Source organism: Onychomys torridus, chromosome 18 (genome assembly GCF_903995425.1).
Source record: "Onychomys torridus chromosome 18, mOncTor1.1, whole genome shotgun sequence".
Classification (NCBI taxonomy): domain Eukaryota; kingdom Metazoa; phylum Chordata; class Mammalia; order Rodentia; family Cricetidae; genus Onychomys; species Onychomys torridus.
Window position 1 is genome coordinate 43,385,587 of NC_050460.1, and position 20,046 is coordinate 43,405,632.

Consider the following 20,046-nt stretch of genomic DNA (forward strand, 5'->3'; position numbering starts at 1 on the left):
AGGATGCTGGGGTAAAGACATAGTGGAGAAACAGCAAGGATAGAGGCCACCCAGATAGCTGGTCCATCTATGACAGGCATTCTGCCTCCAGCCTGCAAAAGCCAGGGCACATGTGGTCCCCACAGCCACGGGCATTACCTCCTGCCACGGGCAGCCGGTAGCTATCATGTGTCAGTGACAGAACCTGACGTTGGCTTTTTACCCTCAGGCCCCCTCTGAGCTCAATACTCAGCCCATAGCCAGAGAGGCACTCACTCCCAGAGTTACTTACACGTGACCAGTCTCATGCGCCACCACAAAAGCTGAAGAGAAGCCATCCTCGTGGTTAAGGGCACAGCTTCTTAGGGGGTGGCACATCCCAGTGACAGGTGCATACCCTGCCAGGGAAGAGGAGAGAGGTCACAGGCAGGTGAAGTAGGCTGTGCTGACCCTGTGTGCCCAGCCAGAACAATGCATTGCCCTCCCAACCTAGGGGGTGCCGGAGGTTACTGGAGAAGAAAGGTTCTCAAGAACCTCTTCCCAGAGAACAAACATGGGCCTGCTGCCACCATGTCCCAGTGTTAGGACTTGCTCTTGGCCTATAGCTTTCCACGGTCCAGCAGCAACTCCTCTGAACAAATGGAACTTCTAGGTGAGACCCAAGTCTGCACACACTCTAATTCTGTGATTCACTCAACAAACAAGCTCAGAACGCTCTATGTGGAGATCAGGGATGGCCCTGTGCTGAGTACTGTGGGGAGCCAGGGCCAGTGGCTCCTGCCTATAGCCCCAGCTATTCTTGAGAATAAGGCAGGAAAGCCACATGAGTCCAGGAGTTTGAGACCAGCCTGGACAAGATACAGAGACACATATTAAAAACAGCAATAAAGAAAGGGAGGGAGAGGAGAAGGAGGAGGAGTTGGGAGGGGGATGGAGAGGAGAAAGGAGGAGGAGGAAGAAGAGAAGAGGAAGAAGGAGAAGGAAAAGAAGAAGAACGAAGAGCAAGAGGAGGAGGAGGAGGAGGAGGAGGAGGAGGAGGAGAAGAAGAAGAAGAAGAAGAAGAAGAAGAAGAAGAAGAAGAAGAAGAAGAAGAAGAAGAAGAAGAAGAAGAAGTAGTTCTCTGCAAACACCATGAGGAAAACAGAGAAGATGACCAGCCCCTACTCCCAACACACCCATCATTAAGGAGGGTCTGACTCAGCAGGGAGATGGGATGGGAATTGAGTACAGGTGTGCCTGAGGACCACAGTTCAAGGATCGAGAGTTCTAGGAACAGGTGAAGGAAAGGAAAGGAAAGGCATGGCCCCTCTCCTGGAAGGTTTGCCGGGTCCAGGGAAAGAGGCCAAGGAAGTGACTTCTGAGGGCCACCAAGCTGGAGAACAGGCAAGATAACTCTCCTGCGTTGGGGGAAATGCAGGCAAAGGCATAGATGGGAACAGAGTAGGCAGCAACACTGTTAATAGGCACCACTGTGTGCAAAGGCCCGTGAGCCAAGGGTCTGCCTTCAGGAAGGCCTCAATGGCTGAGGGCTGGGGCTCAGTGGTTAAGCCTCAGCTGAGCTTGCAAGGGACCATGCAGTCCATCCCAGGTGGTAAATAAACAACCGAAACAGACCCCAGCTGCAGCAGGAGTGGAGGCTGGCCCAATCTGGAGATGGAGGTGTGGGTAGGAAGGGTTCCTCGCCCAGGCCTGCCGTGACTAGAGCACTCACCTGACTTACAGTTGTCCTGATCCCACCTTCCATTTTGACAGGGTCTGGGGAGCATGGGCAACGGTGCAGTGAGAAGGGGCATGGAGCCTCTCAGTCGGCAGCTCTGGGGTTAACGCTACACGCCATGCCGTTCCACACACATGTGCCTGTGTCTTGTCCAGGCATACATATGTCTGAGTGTAACTGTACATATGTGTGCAGTGTCTCTGTGAATGTGCACGTGTCTGTGCATGTGAATATGCGTCTAGACACATTTGGGACCTGGTGGTCCAGACAAGGCAGCCCTTGGGTAGGCAAGCTAGCTGACTCATTTCCACCATTAAACTAGAAAAACACCCAAAGAGTGCTCAACATGAGATTTAGAGAACCAATGTGGCCTCGGTGTCTCTCCTGCCTATAAGAGGCACAGGTGAGGGCTGGAGAGATGGCTCAGAGGTTAAGAGCACTGACTGCTCTTCCAGAGGTCCTGAGTTCAATTCCCAGCAACTACATGGTGGCTCACAACCATCTGTAATGAGATCTGGTGCCCTCTTCTGGCCTGCAGGGATACATGCAGGCAGAATAAAGTATACATAATAAATAAATAAATCTAAAAAAATAAATAAAAGGAATATTAAAAAAAAAAAAAGAGGCACAAGTAAGTCTCTTCACCACCCTGGGCCTCAGTTTCCCCGTATGGTAACTGTGATCAAAGTGGCATGTATATAGATGTTTACGGTTGTCAATACTGTCATGGACTTCTGCGCCGCCCTCTACCCAGTGAGCAGCAGGCAGATGGAGAATGTGAATATTACATTTTCTCCCATTTGCAACTTGGGCATATCCAGAAGCTGAAGAGCTCCTGGTTCTGTAGGGTGCATGGGGCATGGGCTTCCTTTCCTCAGCCAAACAGTCTCCCCAAGTGCTCACAGTGTGGCGTAAGCAGAAGCATGGTTTAGGTCTCTAAGATCTTGAAGCAACTGGAGGCTTCAAACAGCAGAGGCGGGCTCCAGGGCTCAGACAGTGGCCACCAAAATGTGGAACATTCCCTGGCCACCGTCCTTAAGTTCCAAGGCTTACCCCTCTGTCCATCTATGTCCTGTCCCTGCTTCTTCCCTGGGGTGAGCCCCACAGACAGAACATTGCTCTCCAGGTCCAACCTTGAATCTCCACCTTTGCCTGCAGGCTGCTCACATCTGGCCATTAAGTACAGTCCCTTGCATACCTGACGGACCGAAGTTCTGGCGGGTGAGGAAGATGACGTGGTCATGGTGTTCAGTGTGGCTCGGGTCCTGGCGCTGCTGGGAGTGTGCCCAGCGACACACCTGCTCCAGGCTGCGGGCTGGGTTCCCTCGCTCAATCAGGCTCAAGGACTGCAGGGACCAGGAGGGTGTCAACAGCAGAAAGGTTAAGGACCTCAGACATCACGGGAGCTCTCCTTAGCGGGAGAACCCAGGAGGGCAGTGCCTCTCCTGGAGATCACCGGTTGTCCATGCCTGGCTGCTGCTGGCACACAGTCCTCCCTACACAGTCCCGTACCCATGCCCACTAGAGACTCAACGCAGACTATTTCCATTCTCTTCAACCTGCAAGACAGTCAACTGTGCTGAACACTCGCTCCCTCATCCAGTCTCTGTGGTAGCCTATGAGGAAAGTATGACCATCACCCCCATTAGAGAGCATAAGCCCCTGGTTTAAGGCTACAGAGGCCAGAGCCTGTAAGTTCAACTGTGACGGACTTGTCTCCATCATTGCCCCACCCCCAAACCTCACTTTCCTAACAGACTCCTCTAGGAGAGGGATTTGATAAGTAACTCCCTGGCTTGTCATTCACCCTGCCCCCCCCCCCGACGCGCCCCCATCAGCAGGGGCTCACCTGTCGGTAGCCCACCATGATCAAGCGGACAAGGGCGATGTTCACGTGGGCCCCCAGTGATTCATCGTGGTAAATCTCATCCACCTACAAGAAGAGCACAGAGTAAAAAGCTGGCAAATTTCCCTGAGGGTGCCACACGTCGGGCCAGGCTCTACCAAACAGCACTGTTTCACCTCACCTCCGTGACCTTACCCAGCAGGCCGTTTCCTCCCTACTTTACCAAGTAAAGAAACTAGAAACTGAGGCTGCCTGGTGATGGTGGTGCATGCCTTTAATCCCAGCACTCGGGAGGCAGAGGCAGGCGGATCTCTGTGAGTTCAAGGCCAGTAGTCCTGGGCTACAGAGTGAGTTCCAGGGAAAAGGCGCAAAGTTACACAGAGAACCCTGTCTCGGGGGGAGGGGGGAAGAAACTAAGAGGTGGTGACTAAGGACACATGGCTGGGATTCAAATCCCAGACACTGAATTCCAACTTTCCCCAGAGCCCAAGTCTACGGGGAAAGGGATGGCTTCAAGCTTAGGGACTAATCAAGATGCTCATCTGTCCCTCTCTGAAGACTCTTTCCAGAGAGGTCACCCGATTCAAGGGTCCCCCTTTGAAGATCCCTGTCGTAACATCTCTAAGCACTTTCCAATTATCGCTGGAATGGCATTACTCGGTGGTGCCAGCACAGTGGAGCCCCAGACACGGACCCTTCTCCAAGGTAAACCCCCAAAATAGGGCAGTGCTCAAGAACCTTCAGATGGGCAGCGACAGCATCCCCCAGGAGCATGTTAGAAACCATCTTCACACCCCAAGTCTCCCCAGTCAGATCTACGTCTGAACAAGATGTTCTTAGACTCCATCAAGGGGAGGATCTCAGCTCAGAACAATCCTTTTGTCTCACAGCTCCAGGGTCTGGGAGACTGAGGAGTGCCCCACAGGCTGCATCCAGAAACCCAGTCCCGGTCTGGAAGCCTGGACAGAAAGGGATTCAGCCTGTTGGTCTACTCCCAAGGATGGGATGTTCACCCTCCCTGAGGATGTCCACCTCCTGAGTTAGCCCAGGACACTGGGTTAGACACTCCAGGTGTCTTTGTTTTAAATAGCCTTTCTAGGGGCTGGGGACCTGAGTAAACGCAGGATGAAATAGTGCACACACTCCACTCCCACCCCCCAGTGTTCCTACAGGGAGACGGGGGATGGAGGCAGAAGAATCCCACAAGCTTGCGGACCAGCCAGCCTGGTGTTTGCAGCATTGACTGATGAAAAAGACCCTGACTCACGCAAGATAGAAACCGATACCCCAAATTGCTGTCTGATCTCCACATGCCATGCACACACCTACACACCTGCGCATACACACAGACAGTTAAATTCACTTAGCAACCAACTATATAATGACCACAGTTAACAAACTTCCTGTCACACATGCATGCTTGTGTGCTAGTTTACACTGAACACACTGTTTGTGTTTTGCTGGCTTTGTGGAAAACGTTCTGTATCTTCAACTGTTATTTCTGGTGTCTGCATAGACTATGCCATCATTGATGTGACTAACATCCCAGATAGCAGGCGGGAGTCTTAGGAAGAAATTACTTCCTCAGCCAGTCTAGGTAGGCAATAATAAAGCAGCTACTTGGAGTCCTGGGTTCAAATCTCAGCTCTGTGGGTTTTTTGTTGTTTGTTGTTGTTGTTGTTGGTGGTTGTTGTTGTGTGTGTGTGTGTGTGTGTGTGTGTGTGTGTGTGTGTGTTTGGGGGGGTGTTTGAGACAGGGTTTCTCTGTGTAGCTTTGCACCTTTCCTGGATCTCACTCTGTAGCCCAGGCTGGCCTCGAACTCACAGAGATCCACCTGGCTCTGCCTCCCGAGTGTTGGAATTAAAGGTGTGCACCACCACCGCCCGTCTTTTTAATTTCATGTAATGAGTGTTTTGCCTGCCTGGATGCCTGTGTACCAAGGGCATGCAGTTCCCACAGAGGCCAGAAGAGGGTGCCAGATCCCCTGGGACTGGAGTGACAGATGGTTGTGAGAGGCCTGTGCTGGGAGTTGAACCCTGGCCCTCTGGAAAGGCAGCTGTAACTGCTGAGCCATCCCTCCAGTCCCCTTAGCTGTTTTGTTTTAAACACCTGGCTGGCTTGGGGCACAGCACGAAACTCCTTTCCTACAGAATGGAAATAACAATGGTTGTTAGCGGGGCTGCCCCAGATAAATGTCTGGAAACCACACATGAGACATAAGCCCACAGGCACTGTCAGTGAGACCTGCCGCAAGGCTTCATGGGAGCTGGATGGTTTCATGCGTGCCCTTGTCTCTCCATTTCTGTCTCCTGTGCCATTTAGCAACTGTTCTTTCTCACGCATATGGGAAGTAACTAACCTACAGGCCCTGCAGGGGTGGCTGCCCACTAAACAGAGAGGACTCATCTTTTTAATGCCACACATGAGTCCTACAAGGAGGGAAATTGGAGACCTGGTAGGCCAGCAAAGGATGGAACCAGGCTGTGGGCCCAGAGCCATGAATGAGAAGCTGCCTACACCACAGAGCCCAGCCCCTGCCCATCCTCCCGGAGCCCAGAGTGGCCCCTGTGTATGAATGTGCAGACCTCAGATCAGCCAGCTTTGGGCTCCCGCCATCCGCTTTCCTGGCGCCTGTGTCTGAATCCAACTGAGTACTGAGACCAAAGCCCAGAGCCTGCTGCGGACAAACAGACCCTGCCAATCCCCACCACAAGACATGATGGAGAGGCCCAGCGCACAGGGTTTCCTCCCATCTTCCCGAGCAAAGGCTTCATAGAAAGTGTTTCACTGTGTAATGATGGCAGCTTCCTTAACCCACATGCCTGAGACTTATCCTAAGGGGACTGCAGTTCCCGTCAGTCGTACCCCGACACCCACAGAATGCCAACCTTAGGATATTTTACTGATACCTGATAGCCACCCGCAGGGAAGTGATCTTTGCATGGGCCTGCATGTATGTCTGTACAGCAAGTGCACACCTGTTGCCCACAAAAGGCAAAGAGAGTATTGTATCCTCTGGGACTGAGATTATAGACAGCTGTGAGCTGCTAGAAATCAAACCCAGGTCCTCTGGAAGAGCAGCCAGTGCTCTTAATCACTGAGCCATCTCTCCAGCCCCATGAAACGTGACTCTTGACCTGACTTTTCAGCCCCTTCAGCACCAGGACACAGCCTTTCCTCTACACAGGGCTGGGGCAGTACAGTTTGTGGACTCTCAGGTGACCCAAGGGACACAGGAGAGGCACGCACCATTCAGCTGTATCAGGGATGCACACTCCACAGCTGTCCTAAGGAAAAAAGGGAGAGACAGCTGGGATATTTAAGTGGGGATATATCCTGGGTTCTGGGCATCTGGAGGGACTCCTGGGTGATTGTCTTCGTCCGTGTGTCCTCTAGTTATATGGGTTGTTGAAAATACTGTCTGAATCCTGCATGTGGCAGCCAGCCCTCTGTGTTGGAAGGCTTTGCACCTGCAGGTCTAACCAACTGTTCACTGAAAATCGGAGAGAAAACTGTTTATATGAAACATATGTTTTTGTTCTGTTTTCCTCTGCCATTGACGGCTCCTAACCAATACAGTCTAGCAGCTATGTGCACAGCGCTTACATTGCATCCATTTTTTAGAGTTATCTAGAGGGCTGGAGAGATGACTCAGTGGCTAAGAGCACTGGAGGCTCAGCCAGGGAACCTGGGTTCAAGTGCCAGCATCCACACAAAGCAACTCACCAACTATCTGTAACCAGAAGAGGGCGATCTGACTCCCTCTTCTGGTCTCCATGAGTACTGCATGTATGCTGTACACAGACATGCAGGCAAAATACGCTGGGCTGCGTACCCAACATAAAAGTAAATCTTGGGGCTGGAGATAAGGCTCAGAGGTTAAGAGCACTGGCTGCTCTTCCAGAAGACTTGAGTTCAATTCTCAGCAACCACATGGTGGGTCACAACCATCTGTAATGAGATCTGGTGCCCTCTTCTGGTGTGCAGGCATACATGCAGGCAGAACACTGTATGCATAATAAATTAATTAATTAAAAAAAAAAAAAGCCGGGCGGTGGTGGCACATGCCTTTAATCCCAGCACTCGGGAGGCAGAGGCAGGTGGATCTCTGTGAGTTCGAGGCCAGCCTGGTCTCCAAAGCGAGTTCCAGGAAAGGCGCAAAGCTACACAGAGAAACCCTGTCTCAAAAAACCAAAAAAAAAAACAAAAGTAAATCTTAAGCCTTGAGGCAGGGGGAGGAGGGGCTTGGAACTGCCTCTACTATATAAACCTCTCCATGGGAGGCCTTACCTTCTTGTAGGAGGGAATAGGGGTGGGTGGGTTGGGAGGGGGAGGCTAGAGGGGCGGGAGGAAGGAAGAGGGAGATCTTTGGTATATAAAATGAATTTTTAAAATTTTGTTAATAAAAAAAGTAAATCTTCAATAAAAATTCAATCAAAGTCATCTTGAGATGCTGTGAATCACATGGCTGAGGGCTTTGCAGCTCAGGGGTGGAATGCTTGCCTAGCACATGGAAGGCCCTGGTTCAATCTTCCCCTAGTTTGCTTTCTACTGCCATGATGATGATGATGATGATGATGATGATGATGATAATAACAATAACAACAACAATAATAATAATAAAAGCGAGGAAAAGCAACTTGGGAGGACAGGGTTTATTTCAGGTTACAAGCCCAATCACAGGCCATCATGAAAGGAAGTCCCGGCAGGAACTCAAGGCAGGAACTAAAGTAGAAGCCACAGAGGAACACTGCTTAGCGGCTTGCTCCTCAAGATTTCCTCAGCCTGCTTTCTCATAGCACCCAGGACCACCTGCCCAGCGGTGGCCCCTCCCACAGTGGGCTGGGCCCTCCCACATCAATAATTAATCAAGAAAATGCCCTACACACTCGCTTACAGTCAATCTGATGGAGGCGTTTTCTCAATTGAGGCTCCCCTTCCCAAATAACCTGTGTCAAATTGAGAAAAACTTAACCAGGACAAAAGTCCAGCACTGAGGGGGGGAGGGGAGAGGAGGGGAGAGGGAGGAGGGAAGAGGGGGGGGAGGAGGGGAGAGGGAGGAGGGAAGAGGGGAGAGGGGGGAGGGGAGAGGGGGTCAGGACAGGAGAGAGGATGGCAGTCAGGAGGTTGTATAGGTTACAAAGGGGACTTGAGCATCTACAGATTTGGGGGCTCAGGGCAGGGTCTTAGAACTGATCCCATTAGGACAGAGGGACCACCATACTGATTTTGGTCACTTACTCAGCCGACCAAATCTACTCATTATGTATGTATGTATATATATATAATTTATTTAACCTTATTTTTATTTATTTTTTTTAGATTTGTTTTTGTTTTTTGGGTTTGTTTTTTTTTTTTGGTTTTTCGAGACAGGGTTTCTCTGTGTAGCTTTGCGCCTTTCCTGGAACTCGCTTTGGAGACCAGGCTGGCCTCGAACTCACAGAGATCTGCCTGCCCTTGCCTCCTGAGTACTGGGATTAAAGGCGTGCGCCACCACTGCCCGGCCTAACCTTATTTTTATGTGCATTGGTATGAAAGTGTCAGATTCCCTGGAACTAGAGTTCTAGACAGTTGTGAGCTGCCATCTGGGTGCTGGGAATTGAACTCAGGATCTCTAGAAGATCAGCCAGTGCTCTTAACCACTGGACCATCTCTCCAGCCGCCTCATCAAGGTTTTCAACGACCTTTGTTCCAATTGCCATCCAGCCTAGGACACTGGCAGACGGGCTAGGCCCTACCCTCTCAAGCTCCCTGCTCCAGTCTTCTGGGCCCTGGCATGTTCATCTCAAATACCCCTGCCAGCCCTGGCCCCGGAGTCGGGAGCTCAGAGTCGATCTGGCTGGAACTATCTCAATGCTTTACCTGGGCCAGAGAAGTGACCGGAGAAGGCCACCATATTGGCAGAAACTGCCCCTACACACGGTGCCACAGCCAGGGGGTGTGGCTACCTGGCAGGCCCAGGAACCTATCCTTCCTAGGACACACTCACAAGGGCCCTCTGACAAGCTCCACCCTGGCTGCACACTCAGGGCCTGGCCCAGCACCCTCAACCTCCATGGCTGTGGAGAGAGATGGTCAGGGAACAGTCAAATGGCTTGCCATGGTTGGACACAGAATGGCCACGGGACACACCCACAGGGCAGAAAGAACAGTGCGTCTGGTTTCCTTGCTTCTCACCTCTAAGCCAAGTTCAAGGCCACCTTTGCCAGGGCTCCTAGGTGAGGGTGTGACATCACCTATTGGCCTGAGATAGCCACTGGGTGTGTATGAGAAAAACAAGCAAGGGTCAGAGTACTGGCCAAAGGGAGACAGCCCAGCAGAAGGGTGCTGGGGCCCGAGTTGCTCCCGGAATAACCACTGTGTGCTAGGCACCGTCCCAGGCTTTCTCCACCACCTCCTGACCACCTTAGAGAACGGAATTATTCTGCTCTTAGAAGCAAGAAAATAAGATTCTCTTTCATTCATTCTTTCTTTCTTTTCTTGTGTGTGCATGTGTGTGTGTGTGTGTGTGTGTGTGTGTGTGTGTGTCGCACACACAAGTGTGTGTGCCCCATGTGCAAGTGTACATGCTCATGCCAGAAGAGAACACTGGGCATCCAGCTCTGTCACTGTCACTTTATCCCCATGAGACAAGGTCTCTCACTGAACCGGAACCTAGGTGGTCAGCCAGCAAGGCCCAGTGATTCTCCGGTCTCTGATTCCCAATACTGAGGTTAAAGACCATGCCTACCTTTTTATGTGGGTACCAGGGATTTGAACTCAGGTCCTCGTTCCTGCTGTAATGGCTAGTTTTTAGGTCAATTTGACACAGGCTATGGTCATTGGGGAAGAGAGAACCTCAACTGAGAAAATGCGCCAACCAGACCTATGGGGGAATTTTCTTAATTATTGATTGATGTGGGAGAGCCCAGCCCACTGTGGATGCTGCCACCTCTAGGCAAGTGGTCCAAGAGTGTATAAACGGATTGAGCAAGCGATGGAGAGAGCAAGCCACTGAACAGTGCTCCTCCGTGGCCTCTGCTTCAGTTTCTGCCTCCAGGGTCCCACCCACCCTGACGGACTTGGATGACAGACTGCAGTGGGAAAGTCTAAGATGAAATAAACCCCAACCCTCTGCAAGTTGCTCTTGGTCCGTGTTTTGTCACAGCAAAGAAACCCTGAACTAAGACCCTTGCAACGGCAAGCATCCTTACCCACTGTCCGTTTCTCCCTAGCGCCTACAAAGAATGCAAGCTTCCTGAGGGCTGGGGATAAAGCTTCCGTGGAAGAGTGTTTGCAGAGCACGCACAGGTATGAGTAAACGGGGCGCAGAGCGCACACTGGTGCCCGCAGCTCTTAGAAGGCAGAGGCAGGAAGATCAGAGGTTCAAGGACATCCTTAGCTCTGTCATAAGATCTTGTTGAAGGACAGAAAAGAGGGAGGGGAGGGAGGAGAGAGGGAGAGGGGAGGGAGGGAGGGAGGAGGGAAGGAGGAGGAAGGGAGGGAGGAGGGAGGGAGGGAGGAGAGGGGGAGGGAGGAGGGAAGGAGGAGAGGGGGAGGGAGGAGAGGGGGAGGAGGGAGGGAGGAGGTGCGAGATTCTGTAAGGCTAAGTAACTGTCGGAGGTCCCCCACAGATCTCCATGACTCTGCATCCCCTATTTACACTCAGGGCTGTCCAGTTTCTGGGTGACAATGAATAGTTCCCACAGCCCAGTATAAAAGAGGAGAGCTCAGAGGACAAAGTCAGCCCTTTCCTGGCACTGAAGCTCTGAGCTAGCAGAGGGCAGCACCAGGAGGAGACTGATGGAAGCTGAACTGTGGTCCTGGCCAGGGCCGCAGGTGCGTCAGCAGCACCCAGCCTCTCGAGCTGTGTCTCCTCAGGCCTCCTGTCAGAAATGTGGCTGCCGGGAGGGTAGGTTTGTGTGGAAAGCCTGTTGCCCAACGATTGGACAGTCCCACTGACATGAGCTGCAATTCGAGGAGACGTGGAGGGTTCGTGGAGATATGATGGGGAAGCCACGGGAGCGCCATGCACCTGAGCCCTGAACGCAGCAGGCTTCAGAGGCACAGATGTGGGGAGAAAGCATCCTCGGTGACAGGGAGGAGTGAAGAGAGGCTACAGGGGAAGGGGACACTGAGCCAGGACCCTATGCCTCCAAGCTTTCTGGAACCTTCTCCCGAACAACCCCTGGCTTCCCAAAACACACAGCCCAACTTCTAGATCACAGAACACTTCCCAGGTTGCAAAAGCAGGCAGGGCTGGGTTTCCCCGCCCCAATGGAGAGCAACACAGCCACCCAAGCAGTAGCAAAGAGTCCCCCCTCCCCATCACCCTGCAGCCCTGGGGGCATCAGGCCACTACAGCCCTGCGGTATGAGAATTATATGCTTTCAGACTCTGGGCTTGAGGCAGGAGAGTCCCAGCTTCAGTCTGCGGCTGGAGGGGTAAACCAGATCCCCAGGAGAACATGAGAGGGCTGTGGGCAGTCTTGCCTTGTGTTCCACACCAAGACCAGCCTCTCCTTGGCAGAGCTAGGGCAGAGAGCGGCACAGGGCACAGTGTCCAGCAATCTGCACTCCCTCTCTCCTGAGGGAGGATGCTCAGAGGAGCCACAGGACAGACTGTCCGCCTCTGTCAGAGGGCTCAGGCAGGTTTCAGGCCAGGAGATAACAGTAAGGACAGTGTCAAGAGGCAAGACCCTGGGGTCTAAGGCCACCTGTGCTCACATCCGAGGCAAAGACACCAAATACCACTAAGGGCTGACCCGGCCCATGAGGCTCCCCCCTGCACCACCTCCCTCCCCGAATCCCAGCAACCCTCCCAGACAGCAGAGCAAGCCCTGTCTGCCTGCCTGCACAACTGGGCTCCAAACGCTGAGTTCAGGAAGCAGGAAATGTTGTATAGATGCCATAGGCCTGTTTTCCTTTGAATTACCGGTTGACCATCCTAAATCTGAAAATGGGTTCAAATTTAAAATTTTTTTTTCTCAGTGCCACTCTAAGTAGAAAATTCCACACCTGGGCTTGTGATGGGTCACTGTCAAAAATTCAGGTGCTCTAAAAATAACACGTAAAATTACCTTCTGGCTGTGTATCTAAGGTGAACATGAAACACATGTGAACTTCATGTTTTGACTTGAATCCTCTCCCCAAGATTGCTGCAGCTGACCTGCAAACATTCCAAACCCCAAATACTCTGGTCCCAAGTGCTCCAGAGAGGAGATACTCAACTTGTAAGGAATCTCCCCTTATAGAGAAACTTTAGGTTTGCTGGGGGAGCAGGGACATCCCATGGACCCTGTACCCATCTGTTCCCACTACCGGCATCTTGCGTAAGGATGGTTCAAGTTGTCAGGATGAGCCAACCTATACTTGCAGGCAATTATTGACTCAAGTCTGTACGTCTATCACTCTGGCCCTCCAGTATCCCTCTAACATCCTATTTTTCGGGGGAGGGGGTGAATGACTCATCCAGGATACAATAATGCACCAGGTCACACATCGGCCACAGTTTCCTAGCCCCTTCCTAGCTTTTGGTGGCTTTAATGATTTTGTGGAGAACTACCCTGGGACTTTAGAGACCGTCAATCAATTTGGGTGTACCAGATATCTTTCCCTTTTCTTTCATTTTTGTATGAAGAGGGCAGGGGCAGGGTTTCACTAGGTAGCCCAGGCTAGATTTCAACACAGGATTCCCCAGCATCAGTCTGGGGCTCGGCCTGGCCCATACATACAGTTGCCAGGCCTGGAGCCAAAATCTTGTCCCCTGAGAGCACACCTTGCCAAGGTCCCACACTTCCTCATGTACCATACCAACAGACTTACCTCCAGTCACCAGCAAGGAGGTGAAAGGAGGCTGCTGAGTCTCCTAACGTGTCCCTTGGCCCAAGCTCATGACCGTGACCTTATATTTCAAAGGGCTGGTGTGGTCTCCCAATGAGCAGTGTATCCTGCCTGCCAATCAGCACATACTGAGGGAAGTGGTGTCTCCAAGGCTCCCCAGAGCCTAAGGGCTGGCCTGCATAGCTCCCCTGGGATCAGGCTCTTTGGCCCACCTCAGATCCAGGTTGTTTGTGCAGGGTGGCTCCAGGAGCACAGGGACAGACCCACCCAGCCCAACAGAGTCCTTTTCATCAATCCACAATGCTCAGCATTTACTCCCCCCCCCGCAACCTACTTACGAAACACAGCAGCCTTGGTGTCCCGGGCAGGCCTGCCTGCCTGCCTATAAACAGAGGCACGAGGAGGCCTGGCAAGCCCAGAGCTCCACACTTCCTGCCTCCTGCACTCAGCTTTTGGAACCCACTGTGCCTCTCTAGGGTGTGGAGGCCGAGGAGGACAGATGTCCCAGTTTGGGAGCCTGGGCTGAGTCGATGGCATCTGTCAGTTTTAAAACAACCTTCTACTTTGGGAGCTCATGACATCGCCCTAGAAATAGAATATCGGGAGTCTCCTCTGTGGCTGATAAAGTGGGATGCTAAGTGTGAAAGCACTCTGGGGACAGTAGTGTCCTCTTCACTCATTGCTAACATAGTCTTGTGCTGGGGGGCATGAGTCATGTGCTGGGGGGCATGAGTCCTGTGCTTGGGGGGGCAGCATCTTTATTGTGCTTCCTATTGGGGTGACAGTTGTTTCCTCTCAGGGTGGGAAGGCTTAGAAAATGTCCATACCTGTGTAGCTTAGAGCTGGGGCTTCACCTGCCACTATGGACAATTTGACACCGGTCAGGGAGCTGCCTCATGCACTGTACGATACTCAGGGTCTCTACCGATGAGATGCCAGCAACATGCCACCTCCTTTAGGTGTCATAACAAAGAAATACAACCAGAAGCTGCCTGCTCCTTCTCTTCAGTCCCTTTCCTTTTCTTTATATCTCCAAAAACCCACCATGGTTTTTTTTGTTTTTGTTTTTGTTTTTTAAATTTTATTTGGTTGCTTTTGTTTTTGTTTTGTTTTGTTTTGTTTTTGCTAAAAGTTAAAAGTAAACCCATTTCAAGGCAGTGGGGTGTGTGTGTGTGTGTGTGTGTGTGTGTGTGTGTGTGTATACCCTAGTCCTGACCCACACTCCCTGCACATGAGGCTGGGAGCCCACGACCTTCTTCTCCCCTCTCCACAACTGCCTGTCAAGTTCTTCAAGGGCAGCAGCACTAGATAGGAAACACACTTTGGAATCAGACAGATCTTGGTTTGAAGCCTATCTCTGGCACTTAGTTAATGTATACATTCTGAGCTGGTTGCTTAACTCCTCCAAGCCTTAGAGGTAATGGATGTGGCCTCCTAAGGAGGGGTAGGGGGTCAACAAGCCAATGGATGTGGCCTCCTAAGGCTACAGGTAGGGGGCCAACAAGCCAGCTGAAAAATGCTCAGGCTGTTGCTACATGGGGCAGGTGATCCCCTCTCTTGGGCCTCTGTCTCCTCTAAGCCCCTTCTGCACTGACCTCAATGAGTCTGACTATCCCAGAGCACTGAGGCTTTTCTGTGCAGCCAGATTGAAGCTTTGAGAATGAGAGTCTGTCTCTGCAGACAGGCTCCCAGCAGGTGCACGCTACATCCTGAAAATAACTACTCATTATGTTTCAGGGATCAAAGCGTTCCCTAGCACTGAGATTTGAAGAAGCCCTAAGGAAAGGGGCCAGGGAAATGGGTAAACTAAGGCCCAGAGAAAGATCAGGCATCCAAAGCCTACTATCAGGGGACAGAATGAAGAGGCAGAGCCCTGCCAATCATCCGTAGCTGTGGATCTTTCTAACAGCCCGGTGAGTGCAGAATTAACCCGAAAGCAGGCTAGGCTTGGCATGAGAGGCCTGCCACCCTCTGTGCAGGCTTGATTGCTCTGGGGACAGAATCTCCTTAGATGAGGGTGACTGCTTCACTCTCTGAATCTGCTCTGACGCTTCCCCACTCCACCCCAGCCCCCATGCACTAGCACAATAAAAGCATCCATCCTGGCAACCAGATATCTTCCACGCTCCCACCAGGCCAGCCCTGGCAGAGACAAGGCTGCTCAGGTAGGCAGAGCTTCGCCACAAAAGTAAAACAATACCCCTGTACCTGGATTCAGAAAGTCTCCCCAGAGGTACCTGTGCTCCCAGCATCCCAACCAAATAAAAGCCTCACACAATGAAGAAGGATGAGTTGTGGGTCCCACGGGAGGATAAGGCTGTCTGCTGCCCACCTGCTCACCTCCAGGGGCAGGAAGTCTGGTTGGTTATCCTTTGTTCAGCAGAGTCACAGCCCCACACAACCAGCTTACCTGATAGCAGTGGCAGGTATGTTTGGCCATCCCTTAAGCCACAGCCTGTGTGTGTACCATGAGCATCCCTGCTCTGGAAGCTGGGTTCCATGGGAAGCATGGCCTCAGCTGCACCATCCCAGGCCCTGTGTTTCCTACCCATATGGCGAGGCAGCAGTGAGCAAGCATCCCAGCCTATGGTGTTGAACCCAGGTTGGACATAGTGGCCCATCCCTGTAATCCCAGCACTTGGGAGAAGATGGCAGGAGGATCACAAATTCAAGGCCAGCCTGGACCACATACTAAGTTCAAGGGCAGTTGAGGATACATAGGAAAACATCTTCTCAAATATAGATAAGCAAAAAAGGTAGGAGGGGGGATGGAAGGAGGAAGAGGGAAGGAAAACAGAGAGAGAAGGAAGGAAAAAAGAATGAACCCAGGCTACCCACATAGCAGTCTCCAAAGAAGTCCCTCAGAGCATTGTCTCTAGGGAAGCTGACAATGATTCCTGGTCAATTGTATGAACCACAGGTTAGGGGTCAAGGGTCAAAAATCAGAGCATAGTTACTGGACATGCCAAGAGAGCCAGGGCAGGCCACAGGCCTACTTTGTCAACAGTAAAATATGGAGAAGTGCAGAAGGGCCTGGGAAAGAAGGGTATCCGGACATCGACCTCCACACATCTAACCACCAGGTCTGAGAAAGAACTTCCCATCCTGTCCCCGCCACTCCAATGGCATTCCCTTGGAGCTCCCAATCTGAGGGGTTTACCACATCCTTCTGAACCAGAAGGGTCCTTCTGAAACCTTCTGAGGGGTTTACCAGATCACATCTCTCTGATCAAGTTTCAGAAGTGCTCTGGACTTAGAAAGGAATGGTCTCTTCATGATTCATCCAAAGATCTCTTCCTCACCTTGGAGAAGGTGTGACGGCCACGGGGCTCTAATCTCAGCACTCAGGAGTGAGTTCAAGGCCAACCTGGGCAATTTAGCAAGAGCCTATCTCAAAGTAAAAAGTAAAAAGCAAGGAGCTGGGGTCAGAGCTCTGCACAAAGCTCTAGGATCAATTTCCCAGGACAACCAAAAGGAAAAGAAAGAAAAGAAAAGCCAACTTGAGCCATTTAACAAGAGCGGCTCTCAAAACAATGGGGGCTGAGTTGGGCATGCAGCTGGGTCTACAGAGCGAGTTCCAGGACAGCCTGGTCTACAGAGCGAGTTCCAGGACAGCTAGTGCTGTTACACAGAGGAAACCCAATCTCACATTAATAATTAATTAATTAAAAATAAAAACAGGGGTTCGAGAGATGGCTCATAGGTCAAGAATACTTGTTGCTCTTACAGAGGACCCAGGTTCAGTTCCCAGCACCCACTGAATTGGTAGCTCACATCCATCCATAACTCCAGTTCCAGGGGCTCCAATGCCCTCTTCTGAACTTCTAGGGCACCAGGCGTGCATGCGGTAGGTACACAGACATACGTGCAGGCCAAATGCCCAGACACATAAAAGAAGACAAATACATTTAAAACAACACCAAAAATGCATGACCCTTTCCTGTTTTCAAGGGAAGCCCCAAATCTAGCTGGTGCCAGCTTCCTGTCCATCCTCTCATCCTCCTGTTACCCATCAGCCCTGAGCCTCCCAGTTTCCATGCCCTGATCACTTCAGCCCACCTCTCATATCCCAGACCCCACACACATGGGTGCCACCCTAAGCCATGACTCGGCGACCCAGCAGAGGGTCAAAGGTCCTTCCAGGACATACATGCATGTCCTGGGAGCAGCTCTTGCACTATGGGGACCCACCTGGAACCCCCTAGAGTGGTTAGGATACTTTAAGATGAAAACATTTGAACAGATACGGCAAGAAACTCTGGAACTTTCCTTACTGAAACCGCAGCAATTTCCAGGAAATGAAGCCACAGAAAATCCCCTTGGAAAGCTTCACACCATAAAGACCCTGGGGCCTGACTGAGCACCAACCACAGACTTCCTCATTCTCCATTTGCTCTCCTCTCTTTAAGAACCCATCTGAGGGTCTGAGAGATGCTGGCTCAGCAGGTAAAGGTGCTTGCTGCCAAGCCCGAAGATCTAAGTTCAATCTCTGAGACCAGCATGGCGGAAGGAGAAAAACCAACCCCCCACAGATTGTGTACACACACACACACACACACACACACACACACACGCACGCACGCACGCACGCACGCACGCACGCACACACGCATGCACACGCACACATATAATATAATTTTGACAGAATCTGTTTGACTTAAGCAAAATTTCCAGTGTAGGCCACTCCTTTGAGTAACTTGCTCATCTGAGTTACCCAAATTAACACCCCTACCCCACATCGGATGATCTGGTAAACTACTCCCTCTTGCTAATCTGTCTCAGACATGGGACATAAGAAGGGAGAGAAGAAATCCTCTCCCACCCCCCACCCCCTACACCTACACATCTGGGTCACCGGTCATGGAACACCACCTGGCCTAAGGCCACCATCAGAGGCCAGGCTTTGAGTGGACACAGTAGCACTTAGATGCCCACCCCACAAGAGACCAACAAGTTACAGCTGGTGTGTCGTCGTGTCGTCCCCCCCCCCCCCCCCCCCCCCCCCGTGCAAACACTACCACACTACCACACCCTGCCAAGTCTTGGGTTGAGCAATCAATACTCCAAGGAGGTAGGTGTGTCCATACCCATGGCCATCCTCACTTCCTCTTCCTCTTCCTGGAATTAGTTTATGTGTCCCAAGCCACCTACTAGGCTGGAAGAAGCCACCAGCTGGTGGCCAGCCAGACATGCAGCACTCACACTTCCCTGCACTAAGTTCCAAGCGGTCACTCCCCAACACCCTCTCTGAGGAGCTCCAGACTTGAGACATCAGCACTGGGAGCTGCCCACCCACCCACCCACCCACGCCACCCGGGGCACAGGGGCACTCACGATGTTCATGAGCGTGAGGACGTAGTTCTGCGTGTGCTCCTTGCCGTGGAAGCGAACCACAGAGTCATCTACGGCCAGCAGCACCTCGATGCTGTAACTGCCGGGCTTGGCATGTCGCCGCTTCCGCTCGGTGTCACCCAGCTGGTCCCCAACCAGATTCAGCACGTTGGGAAGGTCACCAAGGCCAAAGGCTGGAACCAGAGAGAAAGAGTGGGAGGCTGTGACACACGCGGAATCGGTCTTTCTTTCTTCTTTTTTTGTTCTTTTTGGTTTTTTTGTTTGTTTGTTTGTTTGTTTGTGTTTGTTTTTGTTTTGTTTTGTTTTTGTTTTTGAGACAGGGTTTCTCAAAACCTGTAGCCCTGGCCATCCTGGAACTCACTCTGTAGACCAGGCTGATCTTGAACTCAGATTTGTCTGCCTCTGCCCCCCGAGGGCTGGGATGAAGGATGCGCACCTCCACTGACCAACAGAGTCTCCTAAAGACCAGTCTGGGCTTGAACTTACTATGCAGCTGAAGATGACCTTGAACTTCTGATCCTCCTGCCTCCACTTCCTGAGTTCTGAGATGACAAGCATGTGCCACCAGACCATTTCATGAGATGCAGCTTAGCGAACCCAGGGCTTCCTGACGGCCAGGCAAGCACTCTTCTCAGGAGGCCGTATCCCCAGCCCCTCAAACCGTCCCTCAAAACACAAAAGAATCCACTTACCTGAAACCCTCTAGAGTGGGCCCAGAGCTGGAGGTATAAAGACCCCACAATCACCCCGCTAGCAGCTGGCACATGGGGAGACAGACAAACGGCATTTAGGTGATAATGGGGAGGGGGCTGCACCTGAGTCTACAGTTTAGTTCGGGTGACAGAAATGGGGTGGTACCACCATATAGTATGCAGGCTTCTTATCCAAAATACTTTAGACCAGCATTTTTAGATCCTGGAACTCACATAGACTGGGACAACTAGCAGCCCTGATCCAAAAATCCCAAATTGGAAATGCTCCAAAATCCAAAACAGTGAAGGTTCCCAGCAGCCCGGCATCTAAGCCCAATGATGATTCCAGTAGCTCAGACAGATCACTGGGAGGAGGGAGGAGCCCCCCCCCCCCCCCCCCCAGGGGGAGGCAGGGGTAAGGAGCAAGGACTCTCTACAAGAGAGGGGAGCAACAGTCACCCCAGCATGTGAGCAGCACTCAGATACTCAAGAACCCTTTCCTCCATGTCTACTAAAGGGAGGCTCAGAAAGGTTACCTAACTCACCCTAGGTCACACAGCAAATTAACGGCAGGAGCCCAAACTATAATCCTGAGTCTCTTTCCCCTCCTCTATTACCACACCCAGGCTGGGACCACCC

General features: G+C 51.8%; 1 protein-coding gene across 1 annotated transcript in view; it reads right to left on the minus strand.

Annotated features, from left to right (window-relative positions):
* Positions 1 to 20,046, minus strand: part of Adamts14 (ADAM metallopeptidase with thrombospondin type 1 motif 14) — a 74,914-nt gene that overhangs the window by 27,467 nt on the left and 27,401 nt on the right. Inside the window, exons 4-7 of the mRNA XM_036167957.1 lie at positions 18,698 to 18,888; positions 3,546 to 3,629; positions 2,895 to 3,042; positions 272 to 377 (exon numbers count right to left, since the gene is read on the minus strand). Of these exons, the coding sequence (XP_036023850.1) occupies positions 272 to 377; positions 2,895 to 3,042; positions 3,546 to 3,629; positions 18,698 to 18,888 (529 nt within the window). The remainder of the gene's footprint in view (positions 1 to 271; positions 378 to 2,894; positions 3,043 to 3,545; positions 3,630 to 18,697; positions 18,889 to 20,046) is intronic.